The sequence below is a fragment of the Panthera leo genome, chromosome C1 (genome assembly GCF_018350215.1).
Source record: "Panthera leo isolate Ple1 chromosome C1, P.leo_Ple1_pat1.1, whole genome shotgun sequence".
Taxonomy (NCBI): domain Eukaryota; kingdom Metazoa; phylum Chordata; class Mammalia; order Carnivora; family Felidae; genus Panthera; species Panthera leo.
In genome coordinates, this window is record NC_056686.1 from 34,892,378 (window position 1) to 34,914,069 (window position 21,692).

Below are 21,692 nucleotides of genomic sequence, written 5' to 3' on the forward strand. Positions count from 1 at the left end.
CCCTCAGGGCTGATACCAGGAGTCAGGTAAAGCCCCTTTCCTCAGATTCATGGGGGAGCCTACCATGCCTGCTGTCTCTGTCCCCCTCCCAGGAGCCAGCTGTTGCCACTGGCCCCTGATGGAGGCTGAGCTAGTCAGGGCCAGCTGAGGTTGAAAGGCCTTGGTAGAGCTTGGCTGAACAGGGCTGGGCTAAGCTGGCTATGCCTTCTCTTTTTGGGGTTTTCTTGCTATTCTCTTGCATGCCCTGGGCAGCAAGTGGGATAGTCACCCTGTTCTCTTCTTTCTTGGCAGCAAGAATTCCCTTCTGAAGGATGCCATGGCTCCAGGTACCCCCAAGGTAGGTGGACAATTGTGTGTTTTCCTCCTACCCATCCTAACCTAGGCTTCCCCATAACTGATTCCTCTTGAGGAAAAGGAGCTCTTCCTGGATCCCCAACTGTCTCCAGGGTTTGATCGTCAGCCTGAGGCCTAGGGCTTCCCTGTGTGCTTGAGAGAGAGAGAGAGAGAGAGAGAGAGAGAGAGAGAGAGAATGTAGTCTGAGTATGAGCCAGAATATGCTCATCTGACTTCTTCCTTTTCCAGTCAGAACAGGAATCAAAGCTAAGAATGACATGGGGGCATGGGGGACCCAGACACTAAGGCTGGGGAGACTCCAAGAAGGAAGGTGAGCTGTAGCAGGTAAATAAAAATATAGAAGTGCTGGTCAAGACAGATAGTACACAGGCCTTAGAAGACACACCATGGTGTGTGTGTGTGTGTGTGTGTGTGTGTGTGTGTGCATGAGTATGTGTATACTTTGTCCTGAGGGCAGCAGGGAGCCAGGGAGGATGTTGGACTCATCTGGGGAGACAGTCTGCCCCTCTAAACAGATACCATGGGAGAGAGGTTTGGGAGCATCAGATGGAGAAAGGAAAAATGAAGGGCAAGTAGCTGGCTCAAAGGAGGGGCCAGAGAGGCCTCAGCACAATGATGTGATTTGTATCAAGAACTCCCATAGATGGCCACAGAGGCAGATGGTACTGCTTTCCCAAAGGTGATGATTTTGAGGAAGTGGGGACCTGGGGAGGAGAACTAAACCCTACTCACTAAACCCTTCCTCACCCTCGGCAAGGCAACATATTTTGTTAAAAGTTCTCACAATGACTCTTAAAGGCAGGAATCCCTGGCCCTTTTTATAGGGAGTGAGGAATGAGTGTTGAAGCTTCCAAAATGGATGGAATCAGTCAGGAGGACTGCACAGAGAAATCAAAGAAAAAGCCAGGAAGAGTATCTGGGGACCTCTGTGGGGGGGGGGGGGGGGGGGAGGGGTCAAGATAAGGTACAGGCACCAGGAAGGGGCCAGAGGAGGAACAGTCATGCATCGGGATGGGTACAGGAAAGCATGGTATCCCAGACTCCTAGGGGAGAAAAGTTCCAAAACATATGGGGTGGTCAGCAGTCAAAGAGAGAAAGTCTGGAGAAGGGGGCCATCGTGTTGAGAAATCTTAAAGCCACTGGTGACCTCTGAGGGGGCAGTTTGGAGAAAAGGAGCCAGAGTGATAATATTACCTCCAGGGGTTGGCCCAACTCCCCTGCAGGCCTTTAAAAAGGGTGGGAGTGGATTTTGCACCTTCGCTCAGGAAATCACTCGACACAGAAAGTTGGACAGAGGAGGGGCAGGGAGGCTGGTCCAGTCTTAGATGGGTGCAGGCCCTGACCAAGGTAGCAAAGCCCTCCTGCCTAAAGAGAAAAGGTGGGGGTTGCCAGGCAGCCGTGGATCATACAGGTAGGGAGCCACACTCACAGAGCTTGGCCCGGCCTGCAGCATTCAGTGGTTGTGGTTAAGGAAGGTAGGCCATGGACAAGCTGCCAGGTCAGCCACCGCCACAACCACAGACACCCGACACCTGAGTGTGGCTGTCAGGGCTGGGGATTGGACCGCAGTGAGGCCAGTGCTCTAAGGATAAACACAGATACAATCCACACCCATACCTAGTCCCCCGCATACGCAGATGCACACACACCGAGGCCAGAATACTCACACAGGAAGTCCTAAAACACATGCAGATCCTCCAACTGCCGACACAGGCATATTGATAATTAGGCAAGGACCCCTGCTCGCCCAATTCCAGATTCACACTTATGCCCCCAAAGCTGACCATTTCAACCCCCAAAGCTGACCATCCCCTGCCTGTGGCTGAGGCTTTAGGGGAGCAGGTCATGGGTGGAAGAGGCATGAGGTAGAAGGTTCAAGCAAGAAACTGAGAGGACAGGGAGAAGGAGGGAGGGAGGGAGAGGAGAGGGCGAGGGGGCCTTAGACAAGATTGATGGCCTCATTGCCATTAAGAAAAAAATTAGCCGGTGGCGGCTATCATATTAAAGGGTGAAGAAGCCGTGAATTATTTTCTTAAAGATCTTATCGCTTACAATGATAATTTTACCTTCCAAAAGGCCACTTTTAATGAGGCGAAGAGCCAGGCAAAAAGTCATGATTTAATGCCGGGATTTTTTTTTTCAAAACACATTTTACTGCTTTTTGGTCCATGTTTAAAAAGCGCCAGTGACCTTTTTTTATTCTGCTTGCCCCAGGTGTAATGCTGGGGCCTCTCAGGGCTTCTAACCCAGAGAGAATGAGAGAGAGAGACAGAGAGAGAGACAGAAAGCAAGCATACAAGAGCAAGCTTTCTCATGGTGGGGGGCAGGGACCCCACTTTGTTTCCCCTCCTCAGCATCTTCCCTGGGACCAGAGAAGGCAAAGGACATTGCCTGAAAGACCACCTCAGTCTGGAGTGGGGGCTTAGTCACCCACTAGGCCTCCCCCTGGGCCTGGCTGGGTGAAAAAAGGGCTCCGAGTTGCAGGCCCTTCCCAGCCTCTTTCCTCCACCAGCTCTGGGGGGCCAGGCTGAGTCAGGGAGCCCTGCCAGACCAGCAGCTGCCCCTCCCTTCCCAGGACCCTTGCCTGAGGATGTGCAGCATGGCCACCGCATGCGGGTCACATCCTAAGGCTCGGTCGGAGATGAAGGATAAATGGCTGCTCCATCTTTCCCAAATTGCTTTCTTTGGGCTGTCACTGGTGATTTGGCATGGTTTCTCGGCTGGGGAGGCCTCCTAGGGGCTTGTATGCTTCTGGCTCAGAGCTGTGCAAACTGGAAAGGGTGAGAGAAGGAAGTAGGGATTGCTTTCAGGCCTCCAGGCCCCCAGGTTGCAGCTGAACAGGCCTTGGCAAGAGCCAGCAAGAGCAGGCTGAACGTGCCATGTAGTATTTAGGATTGTGGCGCTCACACACAATGTAAAGCGGACAGTTTATTAATCTACACTGCAGGCGCACGTAGGAGAGGCCATGCGGGACTGACGTGGGGGGGTTAGTTCTCCTAGGGTTCTCGCTGGGGTCATTGCCGCAGCGCAGGGATAAATGGACCCAGCGTACATCCCTAGCTGCATGCAGGAAACTCATACATACTATTTAATTTACTGTCTCCATAGCAGGGCTGCCTTCAGCCCGTATTAGGGGCAGGCAGGGCAGCAGGTATGCGGCTTTACCCCCAATCCTTCAGAACAGTCCCAGAGTCTCTGCTTGTGAAGGGAGAACAAAGCATGTATTATCTCATCCAACTGGGAGTGGGCAGGGAGTCCTGCCCCACTGGGACAGAGATTACCTGGGGTCCACGAGGTTTGGACCCTCTCAGAGGTCTCTACCCATCCCTGAAATCAAGCCATCCTCTCCCACAACCACATCCTCAGGGCCTCAAAGCCTGCCTTCCGGATCTCAAGAGTGGTTCCTCTATCCCTCTGCCTCCCTCAATGGCCCTCTCCCAAAAGCTCTGTTGGACTGGGAACCCTAGGGGACTGACCGACTGCAGGTCTCATTTGGCCTGAGGCGACATGTCCTTTTTCTTCTTCCAGTCCCTCCTGTTGTCTGCTTCCATCAAGAGGGAAGGAGAGTCTCCGACAGCATCACCACACTCCTCTGCCACTGATGACCTGCACCATTCAGACAGATACCAGGTGAGGAGGGAGTGCGTGAGCGTGAGATGGAAGCTCCTGTGGTGAAAGCTTAGAGGGGCATGCTGGTGCTGATTCCTCCCCTCCTTAGGAGGTGAGAAGAGAAGCCAGAACTGTATTTGGTTCCCTCTGTGTCTAGTGCCCCTAACTGAAACCAGAAGGCACACGTGTCAGGGAATGGCCTTAAACAGATAGGTTTTAAGGAGCAATGCAAGGTCACCTGGGTTCTGGTGGGCTGTAAGCACTTCTGAAGCCATCAAGAGGTATCCCATGTGGTTTGGTTTCATGAGGGACCCAGAGGCATAGCCCCAAATCCCCCGAAGACTTCAGACTTCCAAACCAGGATCCCTTGAGCAAATAACTATTCAATCCTGCCAAACCTTCATATCAGACCCAGAATGAGACAAGAAGACACTGCCTGAGTGCCTTGAGCAAACAGGAAAGGAGTAATCACACAGTCCTAAAAGATCACAGCAAGACGGGGGCCTAAGGGTAACATCCTAGCTCTAAATGGGTCTCCTTTATGGTAGAAAGAGAAAGAACTCCCCCAGAAACTTCTGTCTGGGGAGAGACAGAGCCCTGCCCTTGGGAGCCCCAATCAGATGGAAAAAACAGGGCCCTGCTCTAAGAAACATTGGCCTCAATGGCAAAAGGGCTTCTTGGGGAGCCCAGTACGAAAGGAGAAAACAGCCCTGACTCAGAAGCCCTGATCTGATATGGAAAGACAGGCAGCAGGGACCTACAATTCTGGGTGGAGAGCCTGGGTCACTGCCCCGGCATACAGGAACCCTTTGTTGGAATTAGAGATGTTCCCCTTGGGCCCCCTTTCCTCCCAACTGACACAGCCCGGCATCAGGGTACAAGCTTAGAGAAGGGAGTGGACACCGGCCTCCACTGGCACCTCCTCTGCTGGGTGCTTCGGTACTGGGACTCAAACTGCATAGCCCTAAGTGTGAGCCCCAGGGAGGGATCCCCCTCTCATAAACCCTGGTTCGAGACAGGCAGCCCAGTCCGGCCCCTGAAAAACACTGCTATTACCCAGACAACCCTAACATAGGTGGAGAAATGACCCAACCTCAGGGAATTCCGGTCTGATAGGGAGACAAGGCTCTGTAACAGAAAGTTCCGCTCCAAAGGGATGGACAGAGCCCTGCCCTTAGGGTGCATCCTGCCACCCTCTCTACTTCAGTCACAGCATTCAGCCTCAGCACCTGCTGAGCTAAGAACTACCATCAGGCACAGGCACAGGCACGGCCTGCTAAGACATGGCACCAAGGTCTTCTGTGATTTAGGTTCAACCCGTATTTCCATTGCTAATACTTCCATTCCTAATACTGCCCTCCAGGAATCCTCTGAGCTATCCTCACAGAATTAATGCTCACTACTCCCTGACTGTGCCATTCCTTTCTTGCCTGCACACTTTTACGCATGCTGTTTTCTTTTAATGGGACTATTTTACCCCATCCCATCACATTTCTATTTATATTTCAACAACCTGCCCAAATACCATCTCCAGGAAGCCTTTCTGGATTAGCTATCTCTTCTCACAAACCCTATATGTCCCTATGATTACCCTTATCATCCTATATTGTGATCACCTGTTTATCTATGTTTCCATTATTTACTGACATATAACCAGCCATCCCAAAACTTAGTGGCTTAACACAATTTGTTATTTCTCATGATTTTTTCAGTTGACTGGGCCTTTCCTCATTTATGCAGCTCATTCAGCTAGATGACTGACTAGGCTGGAAAGCCTCACATTCTGGGAGATCAGGGTGCCTTGGTTTTCTTCCATGTGGCCTCTGGTAGGTTAGACCGGCTTCCTTACTTGGCAGCCTCAGGGCAGTGTCACACCAAGGGGACGAAGGCCAGAAGTGCAAAGCCTCTTGAGGCCTAGAATCTGGAACTCACACATCACTTGACAAAGCAAGTCCCAAAGGTACCCCATAATCGAGGGATGAGGATTCTGTCCTCTTGACAGAAGGAGCTGCAAAGAATTATGGCTGCATTTAATCTATCACAATGAGCATGACTGTTTCACTAAACTGGGAGCTCCTCCAAGGCAAGGACGTTGTCCCATCCTTCTATACTCCCTTCCTGTACTCACACATGCCCGGCCCAGTGTCCTTGCCTTCAAGGGGTTAGATTTGCAAATAAATAATTATAGCCCAGTGTTTAAGTGCTGTAACAGTTATAAATAACTTTCTGGGATAGTCCAGTGTAAAGAGGGGGTTTATCAGAGCAAGTTTCACAGAGAGGTAACGAATGAACACGGTTTCAGAACACAAGTAGTTCACTTTGATGAACAAGGAAGATTCTTCGTCTGCCATTTCAAGGCAACGCTGTGTAAAGAGCATAAAGGTGTAACACAGAATGATGTATTTGGGGACTTGCTAGCAGTTCACTTTTGTTAGCATGTAAAACCCAAGGGGAATTAGCAGGAGGTGAAGCTGGAAACCCCAGGGACTAGCTGGATATCCCATCCCCTGATCTTTACACAATGCCTGGCATGTACTAGTTGGTTGGTTATGTTGGATTTTTTTTTAAAAAAGCATCAGTGTAGGTCTTGAAAGCAGGGAGTGTTGGTTTCTGGTTTGGATTCCCATTTACTTAGCCCCTGCTGGGTTAGCCCTCTTAACCATTCCTCATTTTATCCTCATAGCAACTGTGAAGGCTAGGATTCATTGTCCCCCATTTACTGCTAAGGAAACAGGCCTGGAGAGGGGGTGTGACTTTTTGGGGAACACATAAATTATGAGGAACAGAGTCAGAATTTGACCTGGGATCTGTCTGGCCCTGAATCCTAAACTGTTTCCCAGCCCTGCACTGGGCTCAGGGAGTTCCATTGTAAATATCCTTCTCCCATTACCACTGATATCTCCTGCATGCTAGGCCCTGTGCTGGGTGACTGGATACTGGAGAGATATCATCACCACCACCACCACCAGCCCCCACCGTAGAAGGGACACATAGGTAATCACCATATGCAAGATCAGAGGGAAGCCAAGGGATGGTGAAAACTCAGAGGAGGCAACAAACCCAACCTCGGGGGGGGGGGAAAGTGAAGCTTTCTCAGAGTCCTGAAGGGAGGAACAACCGTTAACCAAGCAGGGGATATGGAAGCAGCAGGATAATCTAGCCCAGAGTCCAGAGCATGAAGTGCTCAAAGAACTATATATAGTTAGCTCTATAGAGCTGAGTGTGGAGATGGCAAAGGGAGAGCACAAGAGTGGTAGAAGAGTCTGAAGACAAAAACAGGTCAAATAAGGCCTGTGTGCCATGCTACAGATCTTCTAGGTGGAGAACCACTGAAGGATTTAAAGAAGTGGGGGAGAGGGAGAGAGGGTCGATTTTGCATGATACAAAGATTACACTATCTGTTGTCTGAAGTATGGTCAGGGAGAGAAACTGAAGACCAGAAGGCCAGATGACAGACAAATTTTGAAAGCTCACACGATTATGAACCAGAGCAGTGACATCCAAGACAGGTATAGTCATAGAAGAAACACTCAGGGATGTCTTGCCTATGCCAAGCGCTATGCGGGGACTCTGGGTTCACCTGTATGACTCAGACATGACCCCAACCCTAGAGTGGTCAGCCCACCGTACAAATTTGTATGAGCTATAATGAGGGTAGAGATGGAAGCACTCTAACGGGAGGAAAAGAAAGGTATTTTTGCTTAGGTCTGGAAAGATGAGTAGGAAATGCACAGAAGTGGAGATGAGAACATTTAAGAGACCTTTAAAGACAGACCTCCTGGAATCTAAAGTTGGACTGAGTATGAGGAATGAAGGAGGGTGGGGCCAACGACACCTCTAAAGTTTCCGGTGTGGGCACACCTGAGTGGATGGTGGTATCCCCTTACGAACTGAGCACCCAGGAGAAAAGCGGCTGCTTGCGGGATGTTGAGTTCCACGTTGGCTGTGTGGGTGTGAGGTACCCGTGAAAGCTCCAGGGGCTGTCCAGCAGACAGCAGAAATGGGAATCCTCTAACAACGGGACTGCAGAAAGGCTAGGGGTTGGGACGGGACAATTTGGGACACTCGGTGGGACCGCCCAGAGACGACCCGGAATCCAAACGCCTCCTCCCCAGCAAAGCGCCAGCAGCAGGGCCGGGGTCCGGGCTGAGGCTCTGGGACTGAAGGAGCTCCGCGCGGGCAGGGCGCGTGGAGCGGGGTGGGAGGACCCGGCAGTGTCTAAAACTGGGGCTGGTAGGCTTTGGGTGCGGTGGGAGGGACCCCAGGGCGGCCCCAGCCGGTTACTACCGGAGTAAGAGCAGCTGTTTCCTGGTCCTGGTCCGGCCGCCCCCCCCCCTTCGTGAACTTTCACCCCGGCGCGCGACGGCAGTGGGTCACGTGATCAGGGCCAACATGGCCGCCGCCGCCGGTGGGAGCTGAGGTGCCGCCGCCGCCGGGCAGCCGGGGGGAATCCGCCCGCATCGCCGCCCTCGCCGGCCGGGCGGCCGCAGGGCCCGGAGCGCCGGAGACCGGGGTTGGGGCGGCACCGTGCGGCGGCCACGGGGTCCCGTTAGAGCATCCCCCGGCGGCTATGCCGAGGGCCCGGAACGGCCGGCGGAGCAGGGGGGCCGGCGGGAGGGAGGAAGTAGGTTTGTTTACGGGCTGTTTGGGGCGGGGCAGCCCGGGACTGGGGTCCAGTGCTGGGGCGGGGGTCAGGGCTCCAGGCCGCGCCTGACGCTCTCTTTTTTTGCTTCTGCCCGGGATCTTCTCCCAGACCTTCCTGCGAGTGCGAGCCAACCGGCAGACCCGACTGAATGGTGAGTCTTGCCCGGCCCCTCCCTCCGCCCCACCCCCGGCCTCCTCCCTCCCTCACTGCCTGAAGCTCCGGGCTTGCCTGGGTCTCTTCGACTTTGGGGCCATTTGGCTTCGTCGCAGTCACAGCGCCTGAGAATGTGCTAACCAAGGTGGCCGCCCTCAGTTTCCCCGTCTGTCTAATGGAGGTTATGGTTCCAGCTCTTGCCCACGCCTCTCTGAAGGCCTTCAAGAACCCTGGCGGGCAATAAGTACCAGAGAATGAGGAACAAGCTACACAATTCCACTCGGGAGCTCAGCTTTGAATTTGCAAACTGCTGGGACCTCACTGTACAAGCCGGCAGGGCGCTGAGAATGTTTTTCTTCCAGTTTTTAATCAGTGCCCAGTAGTGTGAATACAGCCTCTCTGCTGAGACTTGACAATGCAGTGAGATCTGGAGTTCCCACGGCAACAGGAACTAACTCATCCCAGGGCTCTTTGAGTTATCAGTCGGCCCACATTTCACAAAGGTGATCAGCGTGGGCTCGACAGCTCTTAGAGGCCTTCTCTGAAAGCACGTCGTGTATGCACTACCTGGCGCCCCCCCTTTTGGATTCAAACCTCTGGAGCATTGCTGTTTGCTGAACACAATTGGATGATCCTAGCTTTTTGTGCTGACATGGGTGTGGTATATCTGGGTGTTAGCTGTAAGGGGCTTTAGGGTCTCTGGCCAGCTCCTGCCACTTGGTTTCTGCTGCCTGGCTGAACTCCAATCTGGGAACGGGAAAGCATTCATTATGGGCTGACCCCATGTTAAGCATCATTATCACAACACTTCTGAGAAGAAAGTGGTAACACACATTTTGTAGATAAGGAAACTGAGGCTGGGAGAGGGGAAGGTGATTTGTTTAAAAACACACAGCTGGGATGTAACTGAACCATGATTTAAACTGAAGTTTACCTTCAAAGCTTGTGCTTCTTTGACCGTGCTGTGTTAACTCCTTAAGCAAATACAGACCTTTCCCTACCTACATTTTAGTAAGCTTAGTTCAGGATTTAGAAGGTGAATGGTGAGTTCATTCATCAGCAAGACAATGCCTTGAGAATTTTCAGGTGTTGTCTAACCCCAACAGGGTGCTTTCCTGGGATTACAAGGGATCTTCTGTCCTGGGTGGCTTGGGCAAGAACAGTGTCCAGTATCACGCCCTCCTTGGCAATTCTGTAAGATTCATTTCTTTATTCAGTCATCATTGTCTATGATAGGCCCTTTGTATTGGCACACTGCTCAATACAGGCTTCAAGAACCACCAGGGCCCCTTGCCTTTCTGATATCTAGTATTCCTTCTCCATCCCAGTCATGGCTGTAGGGTGCCAAGGTCACTCAAGTCTGAAATTCCAAGCGTTAGGACAGTCAGGGTGAGGGGATCTAGATCTTTGTCCACAAAATCAAGGACGACACTGGAACATAGTCACCTCTCCTGGGTAAGAGCACAGGAAGTTGAAGATGAGGGCCAGGCTACTGACCAAGATGTCTCAGACTTCATGCCAACCCTGGTGGGATGATGGCTTTCCTGTTGGTTTAGGTCTTTCTAGAGTTACTAGTTTGGAGTTGGAATAGCTCCCTGCCTCAGACTCTCAATAGGCAAGAGTTAGGTCCCCAAGTGCATGTTCTTGCTGCCCTGGCACACTCACGGATCAGTCTTTGTTGCTGCTATCAGTCAGTGGGGAGATTCTTAGGACAGGAGAGCATTCTGACCTATGGAGTCAGGCTTGATTTCTTATCCTGCCTTTGCCGCTTTTTAGCTACTTGGACAAGTATCTAGTTCTCGCTGAGCCTTGAGTTTCTTCTGTTAAAATGGATAATACAGCCTTGCTTCAGGTTGAATGTAGAATTAAATGAGCTACTTTGTGTAAGGTATTTGATGCTGAGCCTGATACACAGCTGAAGCTCTAAATTGTAACATCACCTTTCACCTGTGTCCCCCCCACCTAAACTGCATTCATGAGTTTCCCACCAGGATCAATATCCATGAGAAAGTTTTTCCTGGCCCTGCAATGGGGAACATTTTTCTCCCCGATTGTCTTGCTACTCCAATCACTCTGGTCTCAGAGTGGCTAGCTCTACTTCTGCTATTGCAGAGGGAGGGGGGCAGTCCCTTGTTTTGACCCCTTCCTGCTTCAGTGACAGGAGGGCTGCAGAGAGGGATTAGTGAGCTAATTAGAAATGATTGCATCTCTCAGCATTAATTAGCAGTGCTGTGGGCTTGCAGTGTGCACTTTGGAATTGAGCCCCCTGCGGGACAGCGTGGCAGGCAGCCGTCTGCCTCAGGGGCCTGCCAGCCCCCTGCACTGATTAGAAATGATAGAACAGGTTTGGGTAGGCACAGTAAAGGCTGCCCTCTCAAAGTACTGTGGGCTCTCTGATTCAGATCCTCTATACCTGTATGACTGGGCCTCAGTCTCCTCTTCTGTAAAATGGGACCAGTGGAGTGCTTATTTCAGCAGCACATATACTAGAATTGGAATGATACAGAGAAGATTAGTATGACTCCTGCACAAAGATGATATGCAAATTCATGAAGCATCCCATATATATGTGTGTGTGTGTATATATATATATACATATATATATATATATATATATTTTTTTTTTTTTTTTTTAATGGTATCTGGACATGAGAGAAAATCTTCCTGAGGGATTCTAGGTAGGATACTAAGGGCTATACCTCAGGGCCCTTGGCCCTGGAACAAAAAAAAGGGTGATGAGTGAACAGCAGGCCAAATCAGGCCCCTGGAGGGACCTTGGGTTCTAGCCAAGAGATGTTCTTTAAGAGAGCCCATGGTCTTGGGTTTCTGGGCAGATATCTAGCAACTTGGAATGTCTTTGCTCACTGGACTTACTGAAGGCTGCAGGTAGGGGAGTATGGATTGAACTTGAGCCAGCTGTGGCCAGAGTGGACACTTTACTGGCCTACCACCAGCCTCCTCCCCAGGTGCTCTTGGCAAGGCTCGGTCCCCAAAGGAGCAGAAGGCGCTGCATAATGAGGGCCAGATCAGGCACTGAACAAAAGGGCTAATGGCTGGCAAGGGGTCAGGATGTGTCAGCTCCACTGGGACCAGGGGAGCTACAGTGACCGTTCGCCTGTTCTGTGCTTTGTTTTCGGTTTCTCCATGCAGCTCGGATTGGGAAAATGAAACGGAGGAAGCAAGATGAAGGGCAGGTATGTCCCCTGTGCAACCGCCCCCTGGCAGGATCGGAGCAGGAGATGAGTAGGCATGTGGAGCATTGCCTTTCTAAGGTAGAGGGGCCATCACTACCTACCTCTTCACCCCTTCCTCCCTCCCTTCCCCTACACTAGCTGCTGACTACCCCCAGATTTATGGGCTGTGTTGGGGTCTCCATGTGGTCTCAGCAGCTTTTTCCTCTCTGTTCTTTGCCCTCTTCCTTTGCTTTCATTCTTCCGCTCCTCCCCTGGGGCTCCAATGGAAAATAATTGGGAAGAGGCCCAGGTCTTCGACCTCCAGATTGGTTTATGTGAAAGGGACCCTAGATCTGGAGGCCCATCTGGCTCACCAAAGCTGGAGGTTAGGGCTATGCCCTCCTCGTAGACCCTGGGGAGCAGGTAGTGGTGGCCTGGGACCCACATGATCCTACTCTGCTCTTCACAGAGGGAAGGCTCCTGTGTGGCCGAGGACGATGCTGTGGACATCGAGCATGAGAATAGCAACCGCTTTGAGGAATATGAGTGGTGCGGGCAGAAGCGGATACGGGCCACCACTCTCCTGGAAGGTGGTTTCCGAGGTACAAGCAGCTGACACATAAGCAGTGGCATTCTGGCGGCCAGGCCTCTGCTGGGTATCCATCTGTTGGGAGCCAAGAGGCCAGGGCTGGTGGCTGGTCATCCGTTCCACCACGTGGGAACTGCTGCTGGCGGGGCTCCTTTGTGACCGTGCTGCCTGCCTGTGATGTGCATATTAAAATGGATGTATTTGGGTGGGGAAATGGAATTGTGAGGCTGCAAGCTAGGAATGACGAGGGGGGCTCTCAGCCTCGGGTGATGCATTGAAGGTGACAGCCAAGCCGCGTTAGCACCTGCATAAAATATTAAAGGGACGGTTATGCATTTATCACTCCATCCCTCTTAAGGCTGATAAATGAGAATCCAGCAACCTGCTGTACACCTCCAGCACTGGGGGCCCTCAGGGCTTCCAGGCAAACACATTGGATTTTCCTCCTCCTCCTCAACCCCACGTCAGGGAAATCAGTTACAGAGGAGAGAGTGAGTTATGGCAAAATTTGACCTCCCCTGAGCTTCATTGGTGAATCTAATTTTAGCTCTGATCCCATCCCTTCTCCCTGGGTGCCCTCTGCCCTGAAGCAAGAGGGGCCTGGGCCCAGCTGCTCCTTGCTTCCCTTGGGCTCCCCAGTTGCTGCAGAGGGGTCTACAGGGCTTTGCACAGCTCCATTACCCTCCCAGCTCCTTGGAGGGATATGACTTCGCTCAGTGGAAGTCTCCCACCCCTCACCAGGTCAAACAGTACACAGGTTGGATGCCCAGGGTCGTGTCCTCTTGTCAGACTCCTCTGCTTTGGGCAGGAGGAAAGGAAGCAGTTTGCCTCCTGGCCTCCGGCTCTCTGTGCACAAGCACAGCTGGCTCTGCACCTTACAATCATTAAGTGAACCAATCTGCTTCCCATCTGCCTCCAATTCTCTGGGCAACACCCTTGGGAGCCCTGGTGTGTTTGGTCCCCGGGGAATCTCACAGCAGCTGGGAAGAGGGTGTCTGACTTATGGGGGCTTTGCTGCATGGGCTGGTTTTGAGGAGTGGTCTCCATAGTACCGTGCAGTGCAGACTGGATACGTGAAGGGACAGCAAGCCCAGGTGGGGCATTATGCTTCTGGGTTTCTCTCATTCTCCAAGCATTTGGGGCAAGCCAGAGTATAAATCAGGAAGGTAAATCAGCCCAAACCATTGCCCAAGCCTGAGTGGAGAGTTCATTTGCCACTTCGCTATTGTCCTGTCCCAGAGTTTTAGAGTGCCTGAGGCCCTGAGAAGATGAGCGGCAAAGACCAGGATCCTGGGAATGGTACACGCAGGTGTCTGGTGACAGCCCATTCAGGGTCAGTTGCAGGATGCTGCTCTGGGTTCGCTCTGTTGGCAGCTGGAAATACTCACGCCTTCTATTACTGTGGCAACTTCTTAGGTTTCTTGGCACAGATCTGGACCTGATGGTTTCTGGGCACCAGACAAGGCTTACAGGGGATAAAGCTGCATAAGGCCTGCTGATTTGACAGTATTTCCCCGCGCTGGGATGCACTTGGAGAGCCGGTGTGCGGTGCTCTTAGGCCCTGGGCGGGTGTCAGTTTTCTCTGAGTGTTTACACTATGAGGTTGTTCCTTTCAAGAATTCCTGAGGGGAGTTCAAAGGGGGCTTTTCTTTGAGCGATTTGGAGAGCGAGAATGAGAGTGAGGCTTGAAGAGGGAGCAGGGCCGGAGGTGCCTTTATCTGCAGAGAATGGTTCCAGCTTGCCTGATAGAAGCCGCTGCTGCCTCTTAAACAGCTTAGTGCAGTCAAAAGACAGGCAGACTTGAAAGGCTGTTTTACAGCAAGATCAGCGGGGGCCACGAGGCAGAGAGCGGGGCACAGTGGAGCAGAGGAGGCTGAGGCTCCTCAGTGGGGGGGGCATCAAAGGAGGCCCTGGTTGATCCCGACTGCCTCTGCCCCCTGAAACCCTGTCTGCAGAAACTGGCCATCTGTCAGTCTACACTCCCTGGCCAGGACTGGTAGGCCCCAACTCTTGGGGGGTTGGGTGTGGCCCCGCCAGGCGGGCTGGTGTCAGTGTGGTGCATTGATCGCCCGCCGGGCGGGCCGGGCCGCAAGCCGGGCAGCGCGTGCTTAATGTGATTGAAAGGCAGTTAAAATGGCGGTGACCTTTTCAGGAGGAATTAGATTGCCTGCCAAGACCGGTTAGAGGGAGTGATAACGCCGGCTGAAGAAGCTGCCCAGCCGACTTCAGAGAGAGGGAGCAGAGGCAGGATGAGCGGGCGAGCAGTGAGGCCCATTTAAGCTGCGCTGTGCGTGCTGACAGAACAGAGATTGCTGTCCTTGTTAGATATGAAAGAATTGAAGAATTGCAGATAAGTTCCTGTATCCGATCATCCCCTATTCCTTCCCCCAGACCAGGGCCCCTTCGTCATCCTCAGCAAAGCTTCCCACCAGGCCCACTGGGAACTGGTTTGATGGAGCAGATCTGTTACCTTGAACATAATCTGCTGTGGAGCCAGTGAACAAGCGAGAGTTTTGGTGGAGACACTTGACTGAGGGGAACGGGCCTTGCAGTTGGACCTATGGCTATTGAGGGCAAGACCGGATAGCTCAGGCCCAGGAGTGTTTGGCATTGGGACTTTAGAACAAAATGAAGGACCAGACAGAACAGGTAAGCACCAAGATAGGTCCAGCTGGACATAGATCTTTAAGAGGCTAAAGGAAATAAAGATTTCAAGAGAGTAGGTTGGAAGCCCTAAAACTTTCAGTGTCTAGGAAATACTGTGGCCTTCTTAGTTCTCAGAAATTCTGGACTGTGTGCCTAAGCTGTTGGACCTCTCAGTACCTTAGGTTTGCTAACCTGCTACTGCTGTTTCCTCCCACCCAGCATTATAGTTGCATAGAGGGTGGCACAGGGCCTAGTGCTTCACCAACATTCCCCTGAGAGAGTTCAGCAGCTAGGAGTAAAAGATAACTCTTCTGGGGTACCATGCCAGCCCTGAGCAGAGCAAGAAGCCTCTGGGCTAGAGTAGCAGGCCCCAGGGAAAACCTAATCATACAGCCCTTGAGGACAAACGTACTCCAATCTGTAGTCAAGAAGGTATGTGACAGACGAACCACACCTTTCCTCATTTTCTATCTCCAGTCCTGGGTCCTAGAGAAGAGACTCATGTTGAGCTTTGATCCCTCCCCTGGATTGGTTGCCAGTGAAAGTTCACCCAGCTGGATTTGGGGAGCCTGGAGCCCACCATATCTGGAGTGGACAGGCTGGAGAGAGGACATAGGAATGGTTGATTTCAGATAAGGTGACAGTGATGTGGCAGGCACAAGAGTGGCAAGATGGAAAAATTTCCCAGGAGGCTGCACAGGAAATAGAAGGTGCTGCAGCTGTCTCTCTGAGCCCTGGCGGGGAAACACATTACTAGAATCCAGCACTGAGCCCCTTTGAAGCAAACAGGTGGAGGGGAGGGAGACTATGGGGACTAAGAGAACTGCTCTTCAGGCCTCTGCCCTGCCCAGATCCTAGCCTAGGGACTGCATCTTTCTCAGGTTCCTGTCTTGGATTTAGGCTGCTTCCAAGTAGTCTGGGATGAGATCTCATGGAGAGGACAGGCAGGGTAGCTGTGGCACAGATTTTTTAACTGGCTGTTGCTTGCTAAAACTTCACGAGATTCTGAGTCAGGGAATGAGAGGTTTTATGAGTCCAAGGGCACAGAGAAGTAGGCCTTCCCCTAGCCCCTGCTCCCTTTGGCATGTTAGTTCCCAGAAGGTGGGAGCCCCAGCTGCTAAAAATGTTCCCCAGTGCAGCCGTGCTGCCTTGTCTGGTCAGTGACAGGTGTTGGAACAGCCGACTGCTGGAGGCAGTCTTGATATGGAGAGGGTTAGGGCTGCTGCCTTCCAGCTCCCTACCACCTTTAGTTATAACTGTCGCCTGGTGGGAGGGGTGAGAAGAGGTGGCAAAGAGCAGGGCACCTCCGTCCCCTGTGGCGACTGACGGGGATTTAATCGCCTTTTGGAACACAATTGTTAAGCTGGGACAGAGGGAGTGCAAGCAGAAGGAGCAAGTATCAATGGTTTTAAACGGCGTCTGTCTCTCTGCGTCTCTCCTGACGTGAGGCAGTGAAACGCGTTATTGAGGAGGCCCGGAAAGTGGCTAAGTGCGTTTGACACACGCCAACTCCCTGCCTCCACACTGGATAATTGCATTGTCAACTGTTCAGCGAGGTGGCAGGTGACACTGCAGGCCGATTGATTGTCCCGCATCGCAGCTCCCCAGACTGTCAGCTCCCCAATCGATGGCGTTTACACAAGACACCGTAACTGCATCTGTAACTAATTCCAGTGTAAAACTCTCCGGAAGCTGCTGCCCCTGTCTCCTCCCCACACACACAACCCCCCCGCCCCCGCCACAAGAGCACAGCCTCTGGAGGGCCCCAAGACTTTCCTTTCTCCCTGGGCTCTGGTTTTGTTAGGAGCAGCAGGTGAGGAAATTGATGGCTCCTTTTTTTTGTGGTTTCAGGTTCCAGGACGTTAGTGCCCCCAGTAAACGGGCATCTCCAGTTTCTCAATCGATCACCTAATCGATTGATTAAATTAACACTGATTTTTTTTTTTTTTTTTTCTTCTCCTCAATGAGCCAGGAAGAAATGAGTTTATGGGAGAGGGGTCATTTTTATAAAATTTAGACTTGCTTATCATTTCTGTACCGAATCCTCTTTTTCTCTGTTGCCAAGTACTCATTTGCAGGGAAGGGATTTTTCACACTGCCCACCCTCCCAGAACCCACTCTGCTGAGTGTCATTGACCATCAGGCTCAGTTTGCTTATAGATAGCAGCCCAGCACATTGTGCTACTTTAGGTGGGGCTGAGCCATAGCAAGGGGCCTCCCCTGCTGACTAAAGGGTACTCCAGGTCATCTTGGAGGTCCAGGGAGCTGAGTCTCTTCCCTGGATAGCAGCAGCAGGAGTGGCAGCTTGCTTGTTATCCCCAGAGCTATACAGAACAGGAGCCAGAGGCTTGGAAAGGAGCTCTGTGTGCCATCTTGCCTCTGAGTACTGGCTTGGGATGTGCCAGCAGCTGAGAACATAAAATGACTGTGGAGCTTTCCTCTCAAACCGGGGAAGGGGGGGGGCAAGCTGGTGGGGGCGCTGTCTGCGTAAAATGGCTTTATGGCCGTTTCTTTTTATTATGATTCTGCCAGAAGTCAGCAAGTGACATTTCATTAAGAAAATAAAGTTTAATGTGCTGGGAAGGAGGTTGGAGCAGGCTGGGGCAGCATAAGAGGGAAATTGGCAGTGGCAGCCCGTTCTGAACACCTGTGGGGGTAGGAAGAAGTTCCCAACATCTGTCTCCACTGCAGGATGGGGTCAGGGTCAGAATGAACTGCTCAGACCAGAGACAGGCCTTTTCCTTGGCAGATAAGATGTGCCATGCTCTCTGTCCTGCCTGGCTGGTCAGAGGAGCAGGAGGTTACCACCCAGCTGGGGGAAGCTGATAGGGAAGGTTGTATCCTGAGTGGCTTCACACCTCAGCCTCCTTTCTGACGCAGGGCTCTCAGCACTTCGTAGAACAGTATCATCAGTGGTTAGTCATTTCTGCTGGGGTGTCTTGTATAGCACCTGCTCTGGGCCTGGCCAGGTCTGCTGGATGGTGCTGAGATCACAGTAGTGAGTCAGACCTGGGCTTTCAGTCCGTGAGGGACCATGACAATACATGTAATGACTTTGGAGTTCCATAGGAGTCCATGTGGACACCAAGGAAAGGACACCTATCTGTATAGAAATACCTGGGGAAGTCTCCACACTGAGCACCTTGAGGGTGGGGATCAGATCTTGAAATTCTTTGTCTCCAATGCCAACCCAGGCAGAGGATGAGCTCAGTAAAGGCTGAAAGAATATTCCTGAGGTGAGTTCATTGCGGAAGTATTTCTGGAGCAGCTATGCATATAGGCACTGTGAGTTCCTAACAGGAAGCGTGGTTGAGCTAGGTCAGACTTGCAGAACAAGCAGGCATCTGTTTTGTAGACCAGGAGGGAGAAGAGGTAATAAGATGTACAAAAGCACAGGAACACGAGCAAACACGTAGGGTTGGGGAAAGCACAGTAGCTATGCTCTGCTGGAGTATGAGTCCTGTTCTAGGCCTGTCAGAGGAGAGGACTTCAGGCCATAGGGCTACTTTCTGTGTTGAGAAACTGGGACCTTTCCTGGCATCTTTGGGGTACCCTGTTTTATCAGCTTTGCCATGGATTCTTTGCTTTCCTTTTTGTCCACTTACCAGGCAGGGCTGGGCAGGGCCAGGCTGAGGCAAAGATGGGAGGCTGACTGCTGAGCTGCATGTACGTGGGGGCGGGGGCGTTGGCAGGGTTCGGGGGCACAGGCTGTAAGTGAACCTGATAGCTACATTCTGATTGATGGCAGAGTTTGTCTCCCAAACTGTCAGAGGGTTTATAGAGGTGCCACTCACCCACAAGGAGGGAATTGCTTGTCAGGACACCTGGCTGTGAACAGGAGACAGAGCTGTAACTTGGTGTTTTCTCAGCTTAATGGCCCTGCTGCTGACCTGCCTGCTGCCTCGAGTTTGTTGATGCCTCAGTGTAGAGGGGGAAATGAGGATTGTCGGGGAGGGGTGGAGCCTAGGCAGTGCCTAGCTTCTCTCTTTCCCTTGTGCTGTTTGCCTTTGGGATGGATGGAGCCTTTGTGAGACCAGAGACCAGAGGTGTAGATGGGAGAAGAAAGATCAGGAAGAAAATGCTTTGGAAATGGACTTGAAAGATGGAGAACTTTCCACATGGAGTGAATAGCACAAGCTAAAGTCTCAAGAACAGGATATACAGGGTTTTCTGAAGAGCAGTAAATAGCGTATCTGTAGGCATCTGGCTTATGGAGTAAAATGAGAAAAAGAGCAAAGGTGGAGAAGTAGGTGCATCCACATCTTGACGGATCTGGCTGAGAAGATTTTGTATGCAGTGGGAAGCCATAGCTGGTTTTGGAGCTGGGAAAGGAATGGTCAGAGCCATATGGTAAGCAGGATAAAGGAATAGACAAGAGGCTCGAGGACCCGTTATAAGATTGTCATCCTGATGAGAGTGGAAAGAATGGATAAGAAGAAATTTATGAGATTATCAGACAGAACCCTGAGCTGCTTCCTCATCTCTTTGATGATTTCCTTGCTGCTTCTACTTGCCACAGATTCCATCGTTTTCATCTCTCTCTGTCCTGGCATGGTTGCTATGCTGGCCAATAGGGTATGGTCTCAGTCCACTGAGAGGAGTCAGAGGCAGGGAGGGAGAAGCAGTCGGCTTTGTGGCCCCTGACCCTGGCCATCAGGAAGGGTGGTCCTGGGTGTCAGAGCACATAGCAGGTTAAGGGGGCCTAATGTGACTTCAGCAGCTCCCCCACTCCCCATTGGCCAGGGGTCTACCAGTGGCTAGGCCAAGCACACCTTGGTAGGGACAGCCACCTGCCTGGCCAACGGCCCTGTGTCCACCCAGCCTGCTTGTCTTCATGGATTGCTTTCAGAAGCAGGTGTGCGTGCCTTCCTCCCTCATCTGTCCCTTCCTAATCCCTTTATAACTGCACTTGTCCAGGAATCTGGGCTGAGTGAGGTGGAGATGAATAATTAATGTCAGGCGCTTCAGACACCAAATATTTGAACAGCTGCCTGGTGTTTTTGCTGGCAAGGACCTGGCGGCCAAAATCAGGACATTGGCTGGGGGTCTTGCTGTGTGCCTCTGACTGGCCCTAGCCAGTTTGCTCTTCCCTCTGATGGACTGTCAGGCTGGACCATGGGACACAGGGGGATGCCCAGGTCCTGGTTGGGGATAGCCTTGTAGACCTGAATTTCTGTGTCTTCTTCCTGCTCTTCCTAGACCTAGAAGACAGGTGGGCAGCAGGGCTAGCTTGGGTGTCTCCTGAGGACCTAACATAGTGTATGAATGGTCTAGTTTATGAGCAGAGACCACTAGGAGCAGCAGGAAGTGGCAGAGAAGGATGAGGTACGCAGAGTGAAAGGGATTGGAGTGTCAGAGCCACGAGTATCTAAGTAATTGGCTTTCTATGTTCCAGGCCCAAATTTCTGAGCCTTACCTGGCCCAAAACCTGACCCCTACCTAGGGAGAACAGAAAGGGCACTCTTGGCCTAGTCTTGCTGGCCCCTGGCCCTCCTCACGTCCTGCTTCCCACAGGCTCTGGCTTCGTCATGTGCAGCGGCAAGGAGAATCCGGACAGTGATGCTGACCTGGATGTGGATGGGGATGACACTCTGGAGTATGGGAAGCCACAGTATCCTTGGGGCACTGTGGGACAAGGTGGGGCTGGTGGGACAGGTCAAAGGGAATTTAAAAAGTAGCCAGCACCTCTGGTACTTGCCCATACCATCCACACACACACCCCCCCCCCCCCTTTGGGGTCAGTGTCTGAGCTTTAACTAGGATTCAACCTTCATGGCCTACTGTAAACTAGGATCTGTTGTCCTTGACCACCATGCCAGATACACAGAAGCTGACGTCATCCCCTGCACAGGCGAGGAGCCTGGTGAAGCCAAGGAGAGAGAGGCACTCCGGGGTGCAGTCCTAAAGCAAGTGTGGGCACAGGCTTGGGTGGGTGGGATAGAGGGGTGGGAAGTCCTGAGGCAGGGGTCAGCCTAGTACCCACTCTCAGGGCTCCCCCACCTGCCTTTAGAGCTCACTTTGTTCTTTTCTTCTCCTTTCCCTAGTGGCGGCCCTCCCAGCACACGCATCACGCCCGAGTTCTCTAAATGGGCCAGTGATGGTAAGTCCTGACCCACCACAGGAGTAATTAATGGGTAGAGGAGACCTCTTTGGGTGGTGGTGACTGACTCAAGCCCAGCCCCTCACCTGTGCTGCCCAGTCTGGCCAGAGTATGAGTTGCCCCTCTGTCCCAGCAGAGATGCCATCTACCAGCAACGGTGAGAGCAGCAAGCAGGAAGCCATGCAGAAGACCTGCAAGAATAGTGACATCGAGAAGTGAGTGTCTGGCCAGGAGGGGGGCCTCTGGAATGGCAGTTCAGAGGGAGGGGGGAGAGAGGGGCTCTTTGCTAGCAGGAAGGCCTGCTGCTAAGGCTCCTGGCCTCCAGAACGCAACTTAATCCTGCAGCCCTGGGCACACGACGGGCATTGGGGCCCAGCTGGTGCTAAGCATGACTCTGTGAATTGATCACTGGGCCACGGCCCT

The 21,692-nt window shown here is 52.2% G+C and overlaps 1 protein-coding gene, 1 long non-coding RNA gene and 1 other non-coding gene across 8 annotated transcripts in view; 2 read left to right on the plus strand and 1 right to left on the minus strand.

Moving 5' to 3' along the window:
• RNF220 (ring finger protein 220) overlaps positions 1-21,692 on the plus strand; it is a 224,462-nt gene that overhangs the window by 196,622 nt on the left and 6,148 nt on the right. For 2 of the 6 annotated variants that reach the window (XM_042950758.1, XM_042950762.1), the window contains 9 exons: positions 292-337; positions 3,883-3,984; positions 8,717-8,759; positions 11,912-12,033; positions 12,404-12,536; positions 20,684-20,780; positions 20,989-21,075; positions 21,214-21,269; positions 21,403-21,484. In XM_042950758.1, the coding sequence (XP_042806692.1) occupies positions 292-337; positions 3,883-3,984; positions 8,717-8,759; positions 11,912-12,033; positions 12,404-12,536; positions 20,684-20,780; positions 20,989-21,075; positions 21,214-21,269; positions 21,403-21,484 (768 nt within the window). Of the gene's footprint in view, positions 1-291; positions 338-3,882; positions 3,985-8,389; positions 8,588-8,716; positions 8,760-11,911; positions 12,034-12,403; positions 12,537-20,683; positions 20,781-20,988; positions 21,076-21,213; positions 21,270-21,402; positions 21,485-21,692 lie in introns of those variants that run through there. The other 4 variants (XM_042950759.1, XM_042950760.1, XM_042950761.1 and 1 more) reach the window with 4 other exon arrangements.
• LOC122226877 lies at positions 2,316-8,233 on the minus strand. Its single transcript, XR_006205803.1, has 3 exons — positions 7,825-8,233; positions 3,831-3,960; positions 2,316-3,125 (listed from the first exon to the last, which is right to left on the minus strand). It is a non-coding gene; the product is annotated as an uncharacterized LOC122226877 (long non-coding RNA).
• Positions 11,224-11,330, plus strand: LOC122228944. Its single transcript, XR_006206829.1, has one exon. It is a non-coding gene; the product is annotated as a U6 spliceosomal RNA (small nuclear RNA).